At 33.5% G+C, this 20,891-nt stretch overlaps 1 protein-coding gene across 3 annotated transcripts in view; it reads right to left on the bottom strand.

The window, feature by feature from the left end:
• FMN2 (formin 2) overlaps positions 1-20,891 on the bottom strand; it is a 426,622-nt gene that overhangs the window by 33,694 nt on the left and 372,037 nt on the right. For all 3 annotated transcript variants that reach the window (XM_031966950.1, XM_031966953.1, XM_031966951.1), the window contains one exon: positions 17,481-17,630. In XM_031966950.1, coding sequence (XP_031822810.1) covers positions 17,481-17,630 — 150 coding nt within the window. The remainder of the gene's footprint in view (positions 1-17,480; positions 17,631-20,891) is intronic.

The raw sequence follows: 20,891 nt of genomic DNA, 5'->3' as shown, positions 1-20,891 counted from the left end.
ATCCTCTACTGTTTTGGATATTCTTCCTTTTTTGTATTTTCATGACAGTGCTAAAATTCTGGTTCTCTACTATCATTTCTGGCTATATCTTTTCAATTTCCTTTTTTTGAAAGATACTGAAATCTCATCATAAAGTCATCAAATTAATCCTTCTAATTGAAGTGTATTTCAGGTTCTGTCTTGAGTCCCCTTCCTTACTATATTTTCCTTTTTGGTGACCAGCAGTTTTTGTTGGTCCAAACAGACTAACATTGTGCAGTTTTTATCTCCAGGCAGAAGACTCCCAGATTGATTGATCAATTAATATATTGAATCATATGTACTTTTCTGAACTCTTGTCCTCTATCTAAAATTTTAGACATTTTAACCTAAACATTGATAAACATCTAAAACTCAATGTTTTAAAAAATTATTCAATATTTTTTCTTCCAAACTCACCACTCCTTCAAACTTCTCTATTTTTCTTGAAAGTCTGTCTAGTTATTCAGGTTGGCAACTTTGAAGCCATCCTATTATCTTCTCATTCATGCAACTCCCTCATATATAGCATTGTGCCAAGTCTTATCTTTTTTTTTTTTTTTTTTACCACCGCAACATCTCTCACATCTGTTCTTTTTCTTTTCTTTTCTTTTTTAACCATTCACATAGGCCCCAACATAGTTCAAGCTTTTACCACTGCTCTCCCAAACAACGATAGTCATCTAATAGGGTTCTCTGCTTTTTCATTAGCTGACCACTAATACATTCTCTATACAGATGAAAAGTGATATTCCTAATATGAATATGTCTTATTATTATTCTAGAATAAAATATAAATTGATTTGTTTGGAATTTTAAATCCTTTTTATTTTTAGTTTCAGACTCCTCTTTATCTTTGTTATACTTCAGCCAATTTGGTACTTGCATTAGAATTTGCTGTCTTCTGTTTTTTATATCTTTGTACAAGTGATCCTCTCTACTTATAAATCACTCTCTTTTCACATCTACTTCTTAGAATCTTTTGCTTTCTTCCAAACTCAGCTTGATAGAACGTATGCTCCTTGATGATAGGGAATGTCCCCAGTGCCTATATCGATCACAGCAGATACTTAATAAATGCATGCCCATAGATTGAAGTACTACCTCCTCTAAGAGACATTTCTCAATTTCCTTGGTGGCTAGGGCACCCTCTCCCCTTCAGAAATTTCATTTTTTATACTTTATATGTCTTGTATTTACATTATTTATATGTATACATTTCGTTTTCCCTGATGGAATAGAAGTTTTTAAGACCAACAGTTGTGTGCTTTTTACCTTTGTATTTCCAGTACTTAGAACAACGTATATATAGTAGTTGCTGAATAAATGCTTGTGTTAAACTTAAGAGTCCCTATATAATTCTGCAATTCTTCATTATCATTTAAGTGTATTGTGCTTTAATTCACCTGCTGTAACCATTAGTAAATACCTTACAATGTGGCAATAGGATATGGCTTGCTCTAAGAGTGATTTAATGCCCCTTTTTCTCATGTAATAGTGGTGGCCTCCCAGTATGTTTTTCACTATTCAAGGCATAGCTATCCAATGCCAGACTTTAAATTACTCAGCAGCAAGTTTTAAATCATCTAGCTAAGGAATCTGTAGGGAGACATACCAGCCTTTCTCCAGAGAGAGATCAATGAGCTGTGGAGACATGTTGGCCAGAATCCCCTCTTTCATCTAGATATACAGTGTGACACATCAGGTGCCAACTTAGCTGCTATTCTTAGGGGAATGGGGCAACTTTTATAATCAATTGGAGGAGGGGGAAGCTGATGGATTATTTAAAGGATGTTAGGAATTACCTTGGTAGTTAAAATGACAGCAGGAGTGAATTAAATGAAGTTCTCAAACTTAGCATGATGCTTAAGATATCTGGGATTCTAAGCATTTGGGTATAGATCTTTCTCAGGAAGAAAAGGAAAAAAATTCTTTCATAATTTATTTAAGACAGCAGTCAAAAGGTATAAAAGAAAAAGCTTTGCAGCATACATATGTATATTATTAATAGTCAGAAGGTTTAACAGAGCTTTTATAGGCAAATACCAATGTTCTGCATTATTTTGGAATTTATATTGAGTGGGACATTTTTTCTTTTCATTTTTAAGTTCTACAAAGTCTTGAGCTTTCTGAATTCCAAAATTATAGCTACTAACATGTCAGAAGCATTTGAATTTGAAATTAAAATGTAGGAAGAATTAGATGAACATTTAAAATATCAATACAATTGGAGAGAGACAAGAATAAACAATCATCTCTGACAAAGTAAAGATCCCAAATTATCATGATCCCGTTTTGCAACTCTGTTTAGCATTCAGAATGTTGGATATTTAAATTCTAAGCAATTCAACAATTTTATTTCTTAAGGTCAGATTTTATTTCTATACCAAGCTCTTTAAGTCTTCATTATCAGTCTTTACTAAGTGCCCCTGGATTGCTGGCACCTCCATTACTGACACGACAAATCTCTCTCTCTTCCATGGCTAAAAATTCTTCTTGTGACACAGCAGCTGCCCATGGTTTAAACTTTCATGCACTAGGGAATCTGATGAATATAAGCACGAAGCCAGAATAATGATTCAAAAAAGAGACTACATGAGTACAAGGTCCTGTAATAGCAAGCAAAAGACAAAAGGGACTGAGGAAAAAAATGTCCTGAGTGAATTGCTAACGTGGACTATTAATAACGAAAGGAATGATAGATGACAGTTAATTAAAAGCACATGGCATAGCCCTAAATCAAAGGCAAAAAATCTTATCCCTTTTCCTCTTCAAAATATTGTTATCTGTACATATTTTGGCTACTCATGAATCCTATCTTTCTGAGATCTAAAATTTCTAGGAGCCTGGCAAGTTAAGTCAACAAGCATTTATTAAGTATCTAGTATGTATATATCAGGTACTATGCTAAGTGCTAAGGATACAGAGAAAGGCAAAAGATAGTCCTCATTCTCAAGGAGTTCATAATTGAATGGGAGAGACAACAGGCAAACAATTATGTACAATAAAGATAATATAACACATATCATGTATATATATATATATATATATATGACTGATCAATTCATCCATCCATCCATCCATCTATCCATTTATCTATCTATCTATCTATCTATCTATCTATCTTTGCATATATGCAGCTAACAGAGTCATTTTTGCTGATCTCATTGTTATATGCCTAAGAAACCTGGATCATATATTACTACCCTGGCAAGAAATTGAATTGCTTCCATTTGAATTGTCTTTGAAAGATTCTATATGCCTTTGGCAGGGTAAGTAACAAATACTGAGATCCTTTCTTGAATTAAATTGCTTTGCATTTAAAATGTAATGCAGAGAGTGCAACTTCACTGGACTAGTTACATTGTTCACAAGCCAAACATATGCTTGCCAAAAAGACTATTTTATGGAGAACTCACACAGGAAAAGCACTAACATGGAGATCAGAAAAAGTGATAAAAGGGCACTCTCAAAGTCTCTCTTAAGAATGTTGGAAGTGATTGTGAAACTGGAGCAACACACTGGCATAGGACCACCCAGCATGGCGTGTTCTCATCTGAGAAGTTGCTATGCTCTATGAGCAAAGAAGAATTGAAGTAGCTCAAAACAAGTGTGAGATATGCAAATTTTGAGAATCCATCCCAAATCTTCTATTACATCTTTTTTTTTGTTCCACCTATAGTAGATTAGCTACAATCAGAAACACCATAACTTGACTCTAATACAGTGATGTCATTCTGTTACTCTAGAAGGTTAACCAGATAGTGCAATGGATAGAAGGTACTGGGCTTGAAATCAGGAAGACTTATTTTCCTGAGTTCAAATTTGGCCTCAGAAACTTACTAGCTCTATGACCTTGGACAAGTAACGTGATCCAATATGCCTTAGTTTTCTCTTCGGTAAAATGAACTGCAGAAGGAATGACAAATTATTTTATTATGGCCAAGAAAACTCCAAATGGGAGAAAAATTGGACACAACTGAAATGACTGAGTAACAGTTTATACGGAGAGAGAAATAAAGAGAGAGAGAGAGAGAGAGAGAGAGGGGCACACATTTTATAAGTATATATTATATATGATAAACTAGAAATATCTATATGCATACATATATTATTACATATGATAAATTAGTGATAATTAACAGAAGAATTACACTAGCATTAAGGGGGATCTCGAAAAACTTCCTAAAGAAGTTAGGATTTTAAGTGGGACCTGAAAAAATAGAAACAAATAGAAATAGAATTCCAGGGACAGTCAGTGGAAATGCCTGGAATGAGGAAATAGAACATTTGTAGGAGGAAAAACAAAGAAGATAGTGGTACTGAATTGCAGAGTCTGAAGGAAGGTTAAGGGAGGGGTGTAAAGTGCAAGAAGAATGGAAGGGTGGGAAGTGTCCAGAGTATGAATAATTTTGAAGGCCAAACAGAAGATTTTAAACTTGATTATGGGGGTGTGAAGGAGCCTCTATAATTTATAAACTAGAGATAGGGGAAGGGAGGAAATAAGGCCATGTTCTTAGGAAGACAAATTTGACAGCTGAGGGAAAGAAGGACTGGAATAGGAAGAGACTTGAAACAGAAAGCCTAAACAGCTGTCTATTGCTGTCCAGGAATGAGATGATGAATGTCTGCACAGATTTTGGCACTATAAAAGGAGAAAAGTAGACATAAATGAAAGGTGTTACAAAGGCAATGAGTTCATATGATTCAACAAGGAGAATAAGGAATATCACACAATGAAAGAACTTGTAATCTGTAACTATATTCTACTTAGATTTTACAAACTTAAACTTTGAAAATTCTCTTCTTTGAACATAATGTCCAGTCCCTGCCATTTTACAAACCTGCTCTTTATCCTCAATATGAATTCTTCAATATCTTCAATATCCCTCTTTAGTTCCCAAAGTCTTCAATATCCTTCCCTGGTCTCTTTTTTTCTTCTATATTTTACTTTTATCTATTCAGTGTTGATAATTTCAATGAGACATTTTCTTTTAACGTAAATATCCTATCTTTGGACTTCCTACTACTTTATTTCTCTATATATTTCTAACTGTAGATAATTCCCGTAATCTATCTTTATCCATGTAGACTGCAAGTAATATCATACTGATTCAGGAATTAAGGAAAATACTGTGAACTTGTGCCATTGTAATTTATCATACTATCCCAAAGTATTCTTAAGCTTCAGTCCTGAATTTCCATTTACTTACTAGACATTTCTGTGCCACTTTTCTGTAGTTAAATTCAAGTTTAGGACAGCCCTAATTGGATTCCTCTTCTTTACCATATATGCTCTTTCCTCTAACCTTGCTACAACTGCTGATGGCATCACTATTGTTGTAATCAGCCATGCTGAAAAAGTCAATTGTCTTTGAGTCGTCTCTTCCCTTGCTCACCATCCCTATTAAAGTATTTGCCAGATTATCTTAATTTTAATTCAAAATTTAATTTAAAAATCTCTAAAATATATGCTCTTCTTTATACTTTATTGTCACCCCTTCTTTTTCCTGAATTATTATATTAGCTTCTTAAGTATGTCTTTCTCTCTCTCCCTCATCTATTTTTTATACTGCTATCAAACAGATCTTCCTATCTGATAATTTTTTATTGAATGGGATTTACAAAGTCACAGTAATATGGCAAAATTGACTTTCTCATAATCCTTCCCTGATCCTCCAAGCAAGGAGTGGTATTCTCTTTTTGAAATCTTTCAGGCCATTCCTTCTAATCTCTTTTCCAGATTTTTATTATATTTACTTTTATACAATATTCTCTTATTACTAGGGCATAATTGCCTTCAAAGATATTTGTGTCCTTTTTTAAAAAAATGTCCATTGATCTGTAGTATATTACCTTATATTTAGTATGTAATTTTTAAAGTATTTGGTAAATTAGAAGATAAAATTTAAAAATGTAAAGCTATTACAATGTTTATACACATATAGGTTCATATATATATATATATATATATGCCATATCACATATATAAAATTAGTTCAATAAATGTTCTTTTAAATTATGCTTTCAGGAATGATCCTATAGAGAGAAGTCTTTTTTAATTGTCTCAATTATTGATTATTTAACATTTGAAAACGTAACTCTGAGATTAATAGTGTAATAATGTCTTTGAACATATATTTATCAATTATTACTTTCTTTGGATAACAGTAGCATTATTTCATGCACTTCCAAATACGCACTGTCCTAAAATATGCTGAGTATAGGGGGGACCGGATGTGGGACAGGAGGTCAGCCAGGGACTAAAAAAAAAGTGCATAATCTTCACTGAGATCATTGAGAACTAACTTTTTATGACTTTGATCCACTCTTATGACTAAAAGTATATTCTGAGGCTTCTACTTGCTTTCTTGAGCCAGGATTCTCAACACTGCACATAAATCATATGTCATTTTCTTTTTATATTCTGCAAAAAATTTACATTCTTATCCCCCTTCTTATTTACCCACATCCTCCATCCTGTCTTCACTCTCTTCAAAAGCAGGCATATACATACCTCTAGAGTTCCTATTTCCAAAAATGACTTTTTATCAAGTCTTTTGCAAGAAGAATATTAGCTATACTAGACAGAACTAAGAGATACTGTTGTATTTTGTTTATTAGAGCTTAAAGCAGAATGAAGTAAGAACAACTCTAAAACTGTTATATGAGTTCTGCAAAGATTTTGCTGATCACTCAAATCCTTCTTTAAAGTTCTTGCTATACTGAAAAGTAAATTCAAATAAAGTAAGTAAATTACCAGTTTCAATTTTGGCCTATGGTTGCCTTTCCCATTTTCATTCTTATCCCCTGATCATACACTTCAATTGATGGGAAATCTTCCTTATCTATCCTTAGTCTGACCTTGTGTGTTAATACTCATAGAGCAGATATACATGTTACTATTAAAGCTTAAAACTACACTGAAGTTTTTGGGTACTACATTATTGCGATTTCAAATGGCACATAGTAGTGTGACTAATATAATAACATTATGACTAATCTTCTTTTGTTTTTTACCCACATATGGAAACTATAATTTGTTTGCATTTGCAGCCAATGCTGACAGAGCATGCTTGCAAGTCTTCATCAGACTCTTCATTGCCTTAAAGTTTTTGTTCAAAGAATCTTCGATATTTTGTTTGATACATATTACCTCAATCACTATTCTTCTATAGCCTCCCAGCAATTGTTCAATAAGTTATACTATCTAAAGATGTCCTGATATATTTTGAAAATCTCTCAATTGCATAGTTTTACCTATCAAAAAGCAAACAAAAGCCATTTTGGTATCTGGCTATTTAGGCATCCTGACATTCTGTAGTAGTAATATACAGTAACAATTGCTGACATTTACATAGTTATTAGGATTTTCAAAGACCTTAATGTAAATTATCTCCATGTCTAACAATTGTAAAGTAAGTGGTAAAGTGATAATTATCACAATTATGACTATTTCAATTTTGCAGAAAATCGAGGGTCACCAAGTTTGATTTGTCCATATCACACAGCTTTTAAGAGCCAGGCAAGGCTTGAACTAAATTCTCCTGACTGGATCCAGGAAGCTATACCATGCTTTGCTCCTCCAGACCTATTTACCCAACTCAGTAGATCTGTATGGGAATTGAAGCTGTTTAAATGATGGTATATTGGCTAAATTCTAAATTTTAACTTTATTTTTGGTGATCTTATATTATGATTGTAATGATTATCAGACATCAAATATTCATCATACTCAATGCCATAATACAAAAGTCATTTAGGAATTCAGATACTATCAACTGCTCAAGAAAATACCAGTTTGGTTTGAAATCATATTAAACTCCACAAGTTTCCCTCCAAAATACATTGAACTTAAAATACACACACACACACACACACACACACACACACACACACACACACACAAAAGTGTGTCTGTATATGTGTGTGTGTTCCTCTTTATTGTATTATTGAGCAGTATATTTAATATCAGAATCTACTGGTCATTTTCAGTTTTTGCCAAGTTATATTGGAATGTTTTGAAAGGGACAAAAAGACTTATATGACTAAAAATATTTTACTCATACTCTGCCTTGGTGCTTCAACTGCTCATTATCAATACAACTCCTTAAGAATATTCTAAAGAGTTATATTTCAACTGAATTAAGGTACTGTATTATCTAAGTGGATGTCCATGCATTGATATTTATTATTTTATTCAGTGAAGCATGAAGATTCAAAACATTTAACATTCTTCTAAATTTGGGCATTAAACACCTGGATTTTAATGAGTCTGCCATTTTAAAATGATACATCCTTATTTTTTATATGAAATAAGATTAATAAAAATGTATTACAACTATGCATAAAATAACAATAATAATAGTACATAACATCAATAAAATCAGGAAAAATAGAAAGGTTTAAAAAAGGACATGAAAGCAAGCAGGACATTATTATCTTGTTCAAGTTAATATATGTGTAAAAACAGGCAATATATTATAAAAATTTATGATTTTATGAAGAGTCTTTTTCTTGTTTGCATATGAGTAGCTTGCTTTTGTTGATTGCTGCAAAATTTGCCATAATATATTTAAATAAGGTTAAAATTAATTCATTATTTATCTCATAAAATTATTTTGATTTTAATTAAATATTACTGGAGATTCTTTTCAGAATTTAAAATACTAATAAGCATAAAATAATGAAGATAACACAAAAGATGAACAGATTAAATAATAAGTCTACCAGTGCCTTTTCCAATTAGATTTTTAATTAGAAGATTCTAATACCCTGTACTGAATGAAGACATGACCTATCTGATTTTCATTAAACTATTTTAATCTTCTGTTTTACTTGCCTCCTTGTCCCTATAGAGCCAGTTCCTATTCTAAATATTAAGCTGGTTACATGACTTTTCAAAGTCATCAAAGTTCTGTGGATTGATGATGAACCTGAAGACGTAAACAAGGCTAAAGCTGAAACAAGTCAGGCCTAGGAAAATAAGAGGAAGTAAAATATAAGAATAGTGGGAGTATGTCAGCTAAGCTGATTCTCTTATCCCATTTAAAGAATAGTCCAATATCTGCTGGCAAAGAGAAGTTTCCAGTCAAGCTCCCTATAGATATTGCTTGGGATAGAGTGAATAAGGAGAGCACATTAGCTTCAAACTCCTTTCTTTTCAACCTTCCTCCAACTCATCTCATTTTTCACCTAGAGAAGGATCTCAGGACCTTCAGAGACCTGTAGAATATGCATGCTTTTCATCAGTGTACTTGGTCACTTAACTAGGACAGCATTGGTTGCCACCTGTGATATCAGGGGTTGAGAATGAGCTGAAGGAAATGAGGAAAGTCAGGTTTAATTGTGAGGAGGAGGATGATAGTTGTTGGTGTTGATTTGTTTCACAAGCAGCCAAGGGATTTGATTTTGGTGACATTTGAAAAGTTGAGAGTTAGGAATGTGGTTAGGGTGGCTATGATGTAGACTTATTTTAGGAGCCTGATAGATAATTTACACAATACCTAAGGAGAACATTTTGATGACACTAGTAACAGTTGCCTTGGAAACTGTTATTTTCTGTCTTTCCATATGTGCTCTCCAAGTTTGTGTATACTTTTCCTTGCACGTTAAGGAGTAGCTTACATCAGGGAGGGGGAAGGGCAGAAGATCAATGAGGTTTTTTGTTTTGCTCTGTTTTCACATTTTAAGAAGGATTAATGGTATCAAAGTTATACACTAGGAAAAAAATTCCTGCTCAAAATCATCATGTTCTTGATGCATTGTTGGTGGAGTTGTGAACGAATCCAACCATTTTGGAGAGTAGTTTGGAACTATGCTCAAAAAGTTATCAAACTGTGCATACCCTTTGATCCAGCAGTGTTACTACTGGGATTATATCCCAAAGAGATTATAAAGAAGGGAAAGGGACCTGTATGTGCACGAATGTTTGTGGCAGCCCTTTTTGTAGTGGCTAAAACCTGGAAACTGAATGGATGTCCATCAGTTGGAGAATGGCTGAATAAATTGTGGTATATGAATATTATGGAATATTACTGTTCTGTAAGAAATGACCAACAGGATGATTTCAGAAAGGCCTGGAGAGACTTACACGAACTGATGCTGAGTGAAATGAGCAGGACCAGGAGATCATTATATACTTCAACAACAATACTATATGATGACCAGTTCTGATGGACCAGGCCATCCTCAGCAAGGAGATCAACCAAATCATTTCCAATGGAGCAGTAATGAACTGAACCAGCTATGCCCAGAAAAAGAACTCTGGGAGATGACTAAAAACCATTACATTGAATTCCCAATCCCTATATTTATGCACACATGCATTTTTGATTTCCTTCACAAGCTAATTGTACAATATTTCAGATTCCGATTCTTTTTGTACAGCAAAATAACGTTTTGGTCATGTATACTTATTGTGTATCTAATTTATATTTTAATGTATTTAACATCTACTGGTCATCCTGCCATGTAGGGGAGGGGATGGCGGGGTAAGAGGTAAAAAATTGGAACAAGAGGTTTGGCAATTGTTAATGTTGTAAAGTTACCCATGCATATATCCTGTAAATAAAAGGCTATTAAAAAAAAAAAAACAATGACATGAATCAAATCAGTTCCAATAGAGCAGTAATGAATTGAACCAGCTACATCCAGTGAAAGAACTCTGGGAGATGACTATGAACCACTATATAGAATTCCCAGTCCCTCTCTTTTTGTCCGTCTGCATTTTTTATTTCATTCACAGGCTAATTGTATACTATTTTAAAGTCCAATTCTTTTTGTACAGCAAAATAACTGTATAGACATGTATGCATATATTGTATTTAACTTATACTTTAACATATTTAACATATATAGGTCAACCTGCCATCTGGGGGAGGGTTGGGGGAAAGAGGGGAAAAGTTGGAATAAAAGGTTTTGCAACTGTCAATGATGAAAAATTACCCATGCATATATCTTGTAAATAAAAAGCTATTAAAATTATTAAAAAAATCATCATGTTCTCTTTTCCTACAATTTTAGGAAGGCAAGTAAAAAAGCCAGCAAACTGATAATAAATTTTAAAAAATTATATAATAACTTTAAGTCTCAAAAGTTTTATTTTTAAGAAGGACCTTATTATTTTTTTCATAGTTGTGGCCGAAAAAAATACAAATCACTGTGTAAATGTCTTAGTTCCTAAACTATGACAAAGGTAGAAGCAGTTTTCCCTTCCTACTTCCAAAAGGCTTAAAACAGAGGAAAACCAGAACCAGAAAATTAATGAATTATTATATTTTCATATCTGTAAAGAAAAAATAGCACTGTATGTCCCCAATACAGCTGAGGACTGGCCACAAACTCAAGAAGTGGATCCAAGCCTTGTCTCTGACATAGCATCTGAGACTGCGGGTAAGTAAATCACTACCAGCTTTCAGTCTAACACTTTATATAGTAGCTGGCACATAGGTATTTATGATTAATAATCATTCACTCAGGCAGGTAAGCCTATAGGTTGCTAAGTTGCAAAACAGGTAAAGATAAGTATTTGCCTTAAGAAAGTTCCTTAGAACAGGAAATCATAGATTTGTTATCAACCCCACCCACAATACCTGCAAAAGCTGCATATGATTGGCAACTTTAACTTGAAAATAGCTGTCATACTGGATGGAGTGCTAGACCCGGAGTCAGGAAAACCTAACTTTGTATGTATTCTGAAGTCTTTTGGTTTTATGTGCATATTTATTTCTCTTATAATAAACATAGTTTTCAAGTAAGTTTTGTGAAGTCATGACTACCTATTGACAAACTCTAGCCTCGATATTTATTAATTATATGACCCTGGGCAAGTCACTTAACCTGCTAGCTCAGTTTCCTCATCTGCAAAATGAGCTAGAGAAGGAAATGATAAAACACTCCAGTTACTTTGTCAAGAAAACCCCCCAAAGATCAGGAAGAGTCAGACACATGACTGAAAAATTACTGAATAAAATGAAAATTTTTCCATTCTGTGAACAAATTGATACTTTCAGATAAATCATAACAGTGTACTAAAACTTCTGAGAATTGCGCTTTCCAATCCTACTTCAGATACCTGTTAACTATGTGATCTCAACATTGATTGCAAGACATGAAAAATAATTGCATAGGATTGCCCAGATTGGGTACACTGCTCTATGAACAAAGAATTGCAGTAGCATAAAGCTCAATTATGTGAAATTCACAAATTCAGAGACCTCTCCCTTCCAAATAGTCAAATGAACAATTTGTGTCCAACCTGTGGTAGAGCCTTCCAAGCTTATATTGATGACTTACAGCCTTTGTCAAAAACATTGTACCTTGTCCCCAATATCATGATGTAATTGATCTTCTTTGAGTATGAGTATGAAAGACTAATAACAACAATGTGATCATGTACAATCCTTTAAACTTGTATAGTCGTCTTAGTTTTCTCATCTCTAAACTAGGTGTAATAATAATATTGCCCTACATTTTCCCCATGTAAACATATGTAAAAATATAAAATAGCTTTGTGACTTTATTAACTTAATAAACATGTGATGAATTTTTATCATGGGCAAGAGACTATGTGAGGTATATCAAAGCATATGAAGAAGTTTTAAATATAGTCTCTGATATTAAGAAGCTTATAACTTAGTTGAAAGGAAGAGAGAGATAAACAATAAAAAAAATGTAAAGGTGGAAAAAGGTCATAGAGAGGTTCCTAGTGACTTGAAAAATGAATTTAATGAGTAGAAAAGGAAGATCAAAATGTAGAACAGAATTATTTTCCCTGTTAGTCATACAGTTCTATGCTTATTGATTGGGGTCCGACAGTGTCATTAAAAAGGTCCAAGAGATTAAGAAGTTTATAGAAATGCTCTTCTAGTTGTCAAATACAGAAAATATTTGTGGAGTTTACAACAAAGGGAAAAATTCTTGAAAAAGTATGACTTCATGGCTAAAAACTGGAAACTGAATGGATGTCTATCAGTTGGAGAATGGCTGAATAAATGGTGGTATATGAATCTTATGGAATATTACTGTTCTGTAAGAAATGACCAACAGGATGATTTCAGAAAGGCCTGGAGAGACTTACACGAACTGATGCTGAGTGAAATGAGCAGGACCAGGAGATCATTATATACTTCAACAACAATACTATATGATGACCAGTTCTGATGGACCAGGCCATCCTCAGCAAGGAGATCAATGAAATCATTTCCAATGGAGCAGTAATGAACTGAACCAGCTATGCCCAGAGAAAGAACTCTGGGAGATGACTAAAAACCATTACATTGAATTCCCAATCCCTATATTTATGCACACCTGCATTTTTGATTTCCTTCACAAACTAATTGTACAATATTTCAGAGTCTGATTCTTTTTGTACAGCAAAATAATAGTTTGGTTATGTATACTTATTGTGTATTTAATTTATATTTTAATATATTTAGCATCTACTGGTCATCCTGCCATGTAGGGGAGGGGGTGGGGGGGTAAGAGGTAAAAAATTGGAACAAGAGGTTTGGCAATTGTTAATGCTGTAAAGTTACCCATGCATATATCCTGTAAATAAAAGGCTATTAAATTAAAAAAAAAAAAGAAAAAGTATGACTTCAGCCCTATGGTTTTCTATCTCACAGCAGCTGGTTAATGAAGGGATCAAAATTAGAAATATATTACAAGGAGGGTGTTGGGGTAGAAGGGAAAGCATTATGTGCCAGGAAATGTGCTATGTGTTTTACAAATAATATCTCATCTGATCCTCATGACAGTACCCATTTTATAGTTGAAGAAACTGAGGCAGGCAAAGGTTAAATATCTTGCCAAGGTTTGGTAGACATAGTAAATTATCTGAGGCCAAAGTCAACATGCACAGTCATATTCCTCCAGCTTTCTCCTGCCTGGCTCAAACTAACACTCTTAGGAAAGCTCCCAAGAAACTCGCAATTCAGGTACTGAAAAAATGGGGATTTTAAAGACTGTGGGAAGCCTATCAGCATGTCAATCCCAGAAAGAAACATTCAAGAAAGCCACTTAAAATGAAATGGTAATTAGGCAACCTGAGGAACGCTGTTGGCATAGTAATATTGTAAGATTTCATAAAATATTAAACTATTATTGATAGAAATATCATACTTGAAGTTCATTCTAATGAAGCATATATTAATTATGTCTGAATTATAGCTAGTACTAAGTAGCTTTTCACAGGAAATTTAGGATTCTCAGTCTTTTCTGAGAATGAAAAATAAGCTGACATACATGTCATAGAGAAAGCTTAGGTGATTCTGATGGGGTAATTTTAAAGATTTTGGAAACGCTAAACGAGCAATAACAAAAACCATATTTCCATCCTCTAGCTAATATCTGAAACTCTACTATGAAAACTTAATTCCTTTAGCTTCAGACTTTGATCCTTCTTAAAATGAAAATATTCCTATTTGGTTTCTAGAGTATAACCCAATTAACTTCCCAACTATTTCCAGGCTGGCCCTCAAGCTTGGAATATACTTCTTCCTTATCTCTACCCTTCAGAATCCCTAAGTTCCTTCAAAGCAAAGTTGTCCTCGCCTAATGAGAACTTTACAGACTCTACCACTTGCTAGTGCTCTTTCCCTTCTCAAATGATCTTGTCTTATCTTTATATATTTCCCCCCCTAGAAAAATGAAAATCCCTGTAAGGCAGAGTTTTGCCATTATATTCCAGTGTCATGCATGTTGTATGCACTATTCGGTAGGATCAGAAGCATTTCTGACTCTTAAATTCATTCACCTTCAATATAATGATTTTCAACCTCTTTCCTGATACCATGTTTTGATATGGATCTCTAGAGGTCATAAGGGTATTGCATTTAGGAGAAGCTCAGGGAGTGGTTATTGTGGCATGAAGATCATATGAGAAATAAAGAATGTGGAAACACTAAAAACAATTTTTTTTCCTATTTGTAATGTTGACAATGAAAAGTTCTGTCTGTCCATGATTCAATTTTCCCATATGAACTAGAGACTCTCAACTTCTTCACTTCTCTTATGGCCCACTCACAGTTCAATTCTAGGTCAAGACGAGAGCCACCTGCCTTCTGACTTTCTTTGTCAGTGTGTCTTAGGCCCTTTCCAGTGCATACTAGACTCTGAACAATATCCCTTCTACTTCTGTCATTCTTCCCAGCAATGTCTTCTTCCATAGGAAGCAAGGCAAAACTGTGTCTTCTTCTGTTCCTGCATGCTATGAAACAGTTATCCTAAGACTTCAAAAACCGTAATATCCACCTTTGAAGAGGTAAGACCTCCAGGATAGCACTGGAATAATTTGAGCACATAATGCCATTTGCAGACCTTTCTCTGGCTAGTAATACTATGCCTAGACTCACTCCTCAGTGGTTGACATACTTACACTCTATTATATTTATATAACCCAATCCAGGAATTCTGAATCTCCAGCTAACTATAGATGTATAAAACTCATTCTCCATGTCAAACTGTCCTTTCCCAATCCACTTTAACTCACCTGCTTCTAATGTGTGACTAGCTATTTCAGCACATAATTAACTAAATTTATTTTTAATTCTCATCATATTCTTTCTATGATCTGGCACTCACATGATCTGTATCCCTCCTGATAACATTGTTCTGTTATCACCTTTTCTGCAGCTGGATGAGTTTGCTTTCATACTCCCAACTCACTTGTCTTAGTGGAAGTATACTACTTACTCCCCATTAGCATTTCCAGAGTCTTCTACTACCATTATTCAGAAAACTCTCCTTTAAAGTTTGCTATATGAATTTATTATTCAATTTAGATTTATGTAGTGATAACTTATCTACATTTAGAATATTCTCTTTTCTTCCTCAATGAGTTCAATGTTTATAATTATTTTCTCCTTCCCATCTCCTGAAATCTTGTAATAGGGGATTTCTTTATCTATGTATATGTACAATGTGTATGTGTGTCTACACACATATTCATATGTATATACACATCTGCTTATATATGACATATATGAAGATATTTAAGTGATCTCTCAAATTTCTAGTTCTTTAATTAGAATTTCCAATTCTAATTTAGTCCCAATTCTTTAATTTAGTCAATTCCCAAATCCAGCTTCTTTAATGCACCTCAGCTATATACAGAGATACTCATAATATTAATCTTGTCATTTTCCACAAGAATCCCACTTCTACTTCCACAAATACTGAAATTCTTTTATCTGATCATAATTTTTATGAATCTATTGCCCCCTATGCCTTATGACTTCTAATCCTGTTAGGAAATGTTGAATAATTCAAATTATTATGATTACTTTTAGTCAGAACTCCTAACTGACTTTTTCTATCTCATCTATATAATCTTGTAATTAAAATTCTATCAGCATATGTATGCATCGGCTTAAATTTTAAAGTTTTTCTTTTCTTTTACATGACTTCAGCAGTCCATCCCAATTATTTTTCCCCATTTATCTTTGTTTGAAAGTAATATATTATCACACATAAAAGTAAAAGATTCTTTCTGTGACAAAAATACACAGCATCTCCATTGCATGTACCAGCTGATGCAAAGTGATGCCTTAAAGTCTCCTTACAAATGAAAACTAAGTGGATTATTGCTGTTTCAAAGAATTGGAGAATTTTGTAGTACTGATGAGTAAAGTCAATTGGTATACTGCAAGTTTTCTAGAGATCTCAGACAAAGCCACTGCTGGTAAAGAGTTGTTAGAAAGCACACTAAGTGGTTTGGTATTTTGGTTTGGTTGTATAGGGCATATTAGATTTCCCTTGCTTCTTCCCACAAGACACAGTTATTTCTGGATATAATACTGGGAGGTCTAGGTTTCTTCATGATTCAATATTGAATAAGGCTTCATGTGAACAGAAGGCTCCTCAGCAATTTCATAAACTCACTGACCTGTATTTTATTTTATATGTTCATACAGAATCCCTTTCTTTGTTCTCCATCTTCCTCAAAGAGTTATTCTAAGAAATATTGTACAGTATAAAAGGTCTCAAAAATTATAAAATTATATTCAATGATGCTTTTCACAATCTTCAGACTAATTCTAAAATGTAAAATTTGATGGTGATACTGGCAAAGCAAAAAGTGGCAGATAATGCTCCCCAAAATCTTTCTGCATTGCTTTGTAGAGAACAGAGTTTATCTCTCACTGTCAAATTCCACCAGTGTTTTTTCATTTAAACTTAATTCCTTCTCCCAGTTAATTCATTGTAGGAACATTCCTCTGCCCTCACAGATTATGATCCAGGCAACTCTTCATTTCAGTGTTTCTACATCACATCCTAGCTTTTCCTATCCACTGGCCTTTCTAAGCTCTACCTTTTGGCAATTCTCAGCAGCCCTCTTAACCTATCCCTCGTAAAGAATCATTCAGTTTTCAAACCTATAAAAACTGGCAAACTTAGTGATGTCACACCTAATAAAACACCAGTTTTAAAATGTCTTTGTTCAAATGAAAACAACCTACCTTTCTTGGAGAATAAGTTTGTTCTCTTTTTTCCAGAAATCTTTAAAGTCAGAACTGAATTCATGCCAGAGGCTGAAGAAAACATTTGGGGACACTTCCTTCTCTCCCATTTTTGGTTTCATGAAGAAATAAGCTGTAGTTTCCAAAAAGCTGTCAAAATACACACACACACACACATTTTACACACACAAAAGTAGCAACATTTCTATTACTTTTCAATATGAGGTATTCTTTCTTTATCCAAACACTGATTTCATTCATGCATAGTTTTTTTACCACCAAGAAAACTAAAACACTTCAAATACCAACAGTAGCTCTGCTACATTCTGATGTCAGAAACTTGGATAGAGGAGGAAGGTGACAGCCACAAAGTATCCCCCATCTCCTGACTACTACCTCTAGTTATATGGAATTTTCAAAATAAATGTTTTTTGTAAAACTTACAAAAATAATCCAGTATTAGGATCTAAAGTCAATTTGAGAAAAATAGGGGAAAACATTTCTCCTCCATACAATTCCTCAAACCAAAATAATTTTGACAATTTATAACAAACCTAGAACCTCAAACCTCAGCCAACTTTTTATTAGACAATATTAGACAATTTTATTCGACAATAGCTACAGTAGTTAATCAACCCTCCACCTGCCCATTCTCTTTCCAATTCTAAAGCTAAAATCAAATAAATACTATCATTTCTCCTGGAAAGGATTTATTGTTGGTCTCTTATCCAATGGCTCTACTTATCATCCTTCTAACTTATGTAACCAAAATATCCTTCCCAAGTCACTTGGGAAGGGCTTCTGGAGGATGGGAAGTGTCTTATGTTGGTGTGTACCAGGGCTTAGCACAATGCTCATCACATATTGTAATGGTGTTAATAAATGATTTTTCACACATATTATGTGTATACAATATGTTTATATCAATTTACAGTATCCACTTTACCAGTCTCCAGATGAGAAACAAAATATCACAGGCAATGTTTATTCAGTTTCTTACATAATGGATCATAATAGACTTATCTTGCCAGAAATATTAAATCTGTAACAATAGCTTTCCTGACAAAGTATCATTTTTATGGAATGAATATCATCCCGGTGTGAGGTATTAATTTATAATCACCTACTAACATATTTGCATATAATGTATTGGTAAATGTATTCACTCAAAAGCGTAATATTTGCTATCAACAAAATATTTCAAATTCCTGATTATATTTGATGCTGTACCCTTATATTCAAACTAAATAGAAACTGGTTCAACTATTTAAAAGATTCCCATCTAGGACAGAAGCAAAGAACCGACTGGTGTCTCATCCAAAAAGCAATGTTGTATTGAATAAATAAAATACTTAGATAAAAAAATATTAAAAGTATTTGGTGGGGTCCTAACTGAAGGTAGAGTCACTAAAATTACATAATTGGAAAATTTGGGATCTGATAATGTTTTCTATGTAAGAAAAGGTCAGATATTTAAATGTGATCTGCTTCAGTGCCATCTTTCTGCCTTTGCATTGGCTGTTTCTAATTCCTATCTTTATATAGGAGCCTCTCTTCTTGTCTTTTACAGTTTATCTTTGCTACATTATTCTTATCTTAATAGCTAGTTTTGTAACAAGGATTATACTTATGTAAATTAATTAGGGGATCAAGATTGATCTGAGAATTAAATGATTACTAGTATTTAAGACATGTTTATGTATATACATATGTTTGTATGCATGTGTGTACACATCCTTACAAAAGAAGTGTTTATGAATTAATAGAATGATACATTAAATATCTTCTATGGATTTCAAGGGGGCAGCTGAGTGGTACAGTGGATAGAGTTATTTATGTTGGAATTAAGAAGACTCATTAGGAATTAGAAAGATAGAGTTTATATATATATGATGCTGAGGGAAATAACTTGTCCCAATACACAAAACTTTAAACCTCTTTTCTATTGATAATTCTAATCTCTTTTACTCCCCACCATGCTTCCTCCCATGCTAATACACCAAAGTCAATTCTAACTTTCTACCTAAGGTCGAACGCATGTTAGGATTCCATGTTCAATATTTTGAATTCATATTTAGATTTATATATACTCTAAAAATAAAAAAATAATAAAGCACATTTCTCTAATAAGATATTAGCTTTTAAATTAAAAAAAATATTTTGTCCTGTATTATCAACATTTAGCACAGTACCTATTATGAAATAGGTATTTAAAAGTATGTTGAATGAATGAAAATAGCATCCTTCTTTATCCATTTACCAGACTTTTAAGTCCTCCCTTTAAACTGGCATCCTGAAGACATATAAGGCAAGTAGCTTTAAATCCTGTTTTTCTTCCAGGTGGCCTACCTGGTTACCTTTCTAATTCTGAGGAGGACAACTTGTCTGGTTTTTATTGGAGAAACATTTTATTGTATAGGATATCTGTCAAGTCATGTGTTTTATTTGCTTCAGGATAGTACCTGGGAAACTTCTTTACCTTCTTTGCGACTCATAGCTTAATGTAATCAGACATTTAAAATGAATAAAAGTTAGACATTTTAAAATAGACATTTAAAAAGAAAAATACAGAGAGATTTCTATTTCATGTAAATGAAGAACAAACAAAGTATAGGTCCGTTTGGTAACAAAACTTTTGAATTGTGAGATGCAGTTAGTTAGGTGCTACAATGGAGAGAAAACCAGATTTAAGAGGCAGCAAGACATGAATATGAACCATAACACACCACATACTTACCAACTCTGGATAAGTCAGTTGGCCTCTATGAGCCTCATATGCAAAGTGGGAATTATAATAACTCTACCCTCAAAGGGTTGCATAAGAACTAAATTGAGTTAACAAATGCAAAGCCCTTTGCAGATCTTAAAGTGCTATATAAATGCTAGCTATGATGATGATGGTGGTGGTCTTCTAAAAGGTGTTTTATCCATTTCTGTTTAGTAATTTTTTTTGTTCCTTCTAATATAAAATTTAAATAGCCCATTCCAGGAGATTCTTTCTCACTTCATTTGATACATAAGGAAAGGGAAAGAAAATAGTTTTCACTTATATCACAAATGAAATTAACATGCACCACACACATGCCAGCACTCAAGCAATAATATTTCAAGACTAAAAAAAGTGTGATAAATGATGAAGGAAAAAAACAATATCAAACTTATCATCTATAAGAAATAAAATCCCCAAACAAAACGTACCACTAATACATCTATAGTTATAAATATAACTACTATCACACATCTAAATCTGAATCATGCTTATACTTTGTGGGGCCCCTAGGTCTATGTGCAGGGAGGAATAGACTATTTATTAATTTCCTCTCCCACTGATTCTGATGCCAAAGGGGCCTTGAGACCAAGTTCCTCCCTCTCTAGTTCTGCTGTTAACGTGGCAGATCAGACTAATCCAAG

Source organism: Sarcophilus harrisii, chromosome 4 (assembly GCF_902635505.1).
Source record: "Sarcophilus harrisii chromosome 4, mSarHar1.11, whole genome shotgun sequence".
Classification (NCBI taxonomy): Eukaryota; Metazoa; Chordata; class Mammalia; order Dasyuromorphia; family Dasyuridae; genus Sarcophilus; species Sarcophilus harrisii.
The sequence above is the reverse complement of the archived record's forward strand: the minus strand, read 5'-3'. Positions and strand labels throughout refer to the sequence as shown.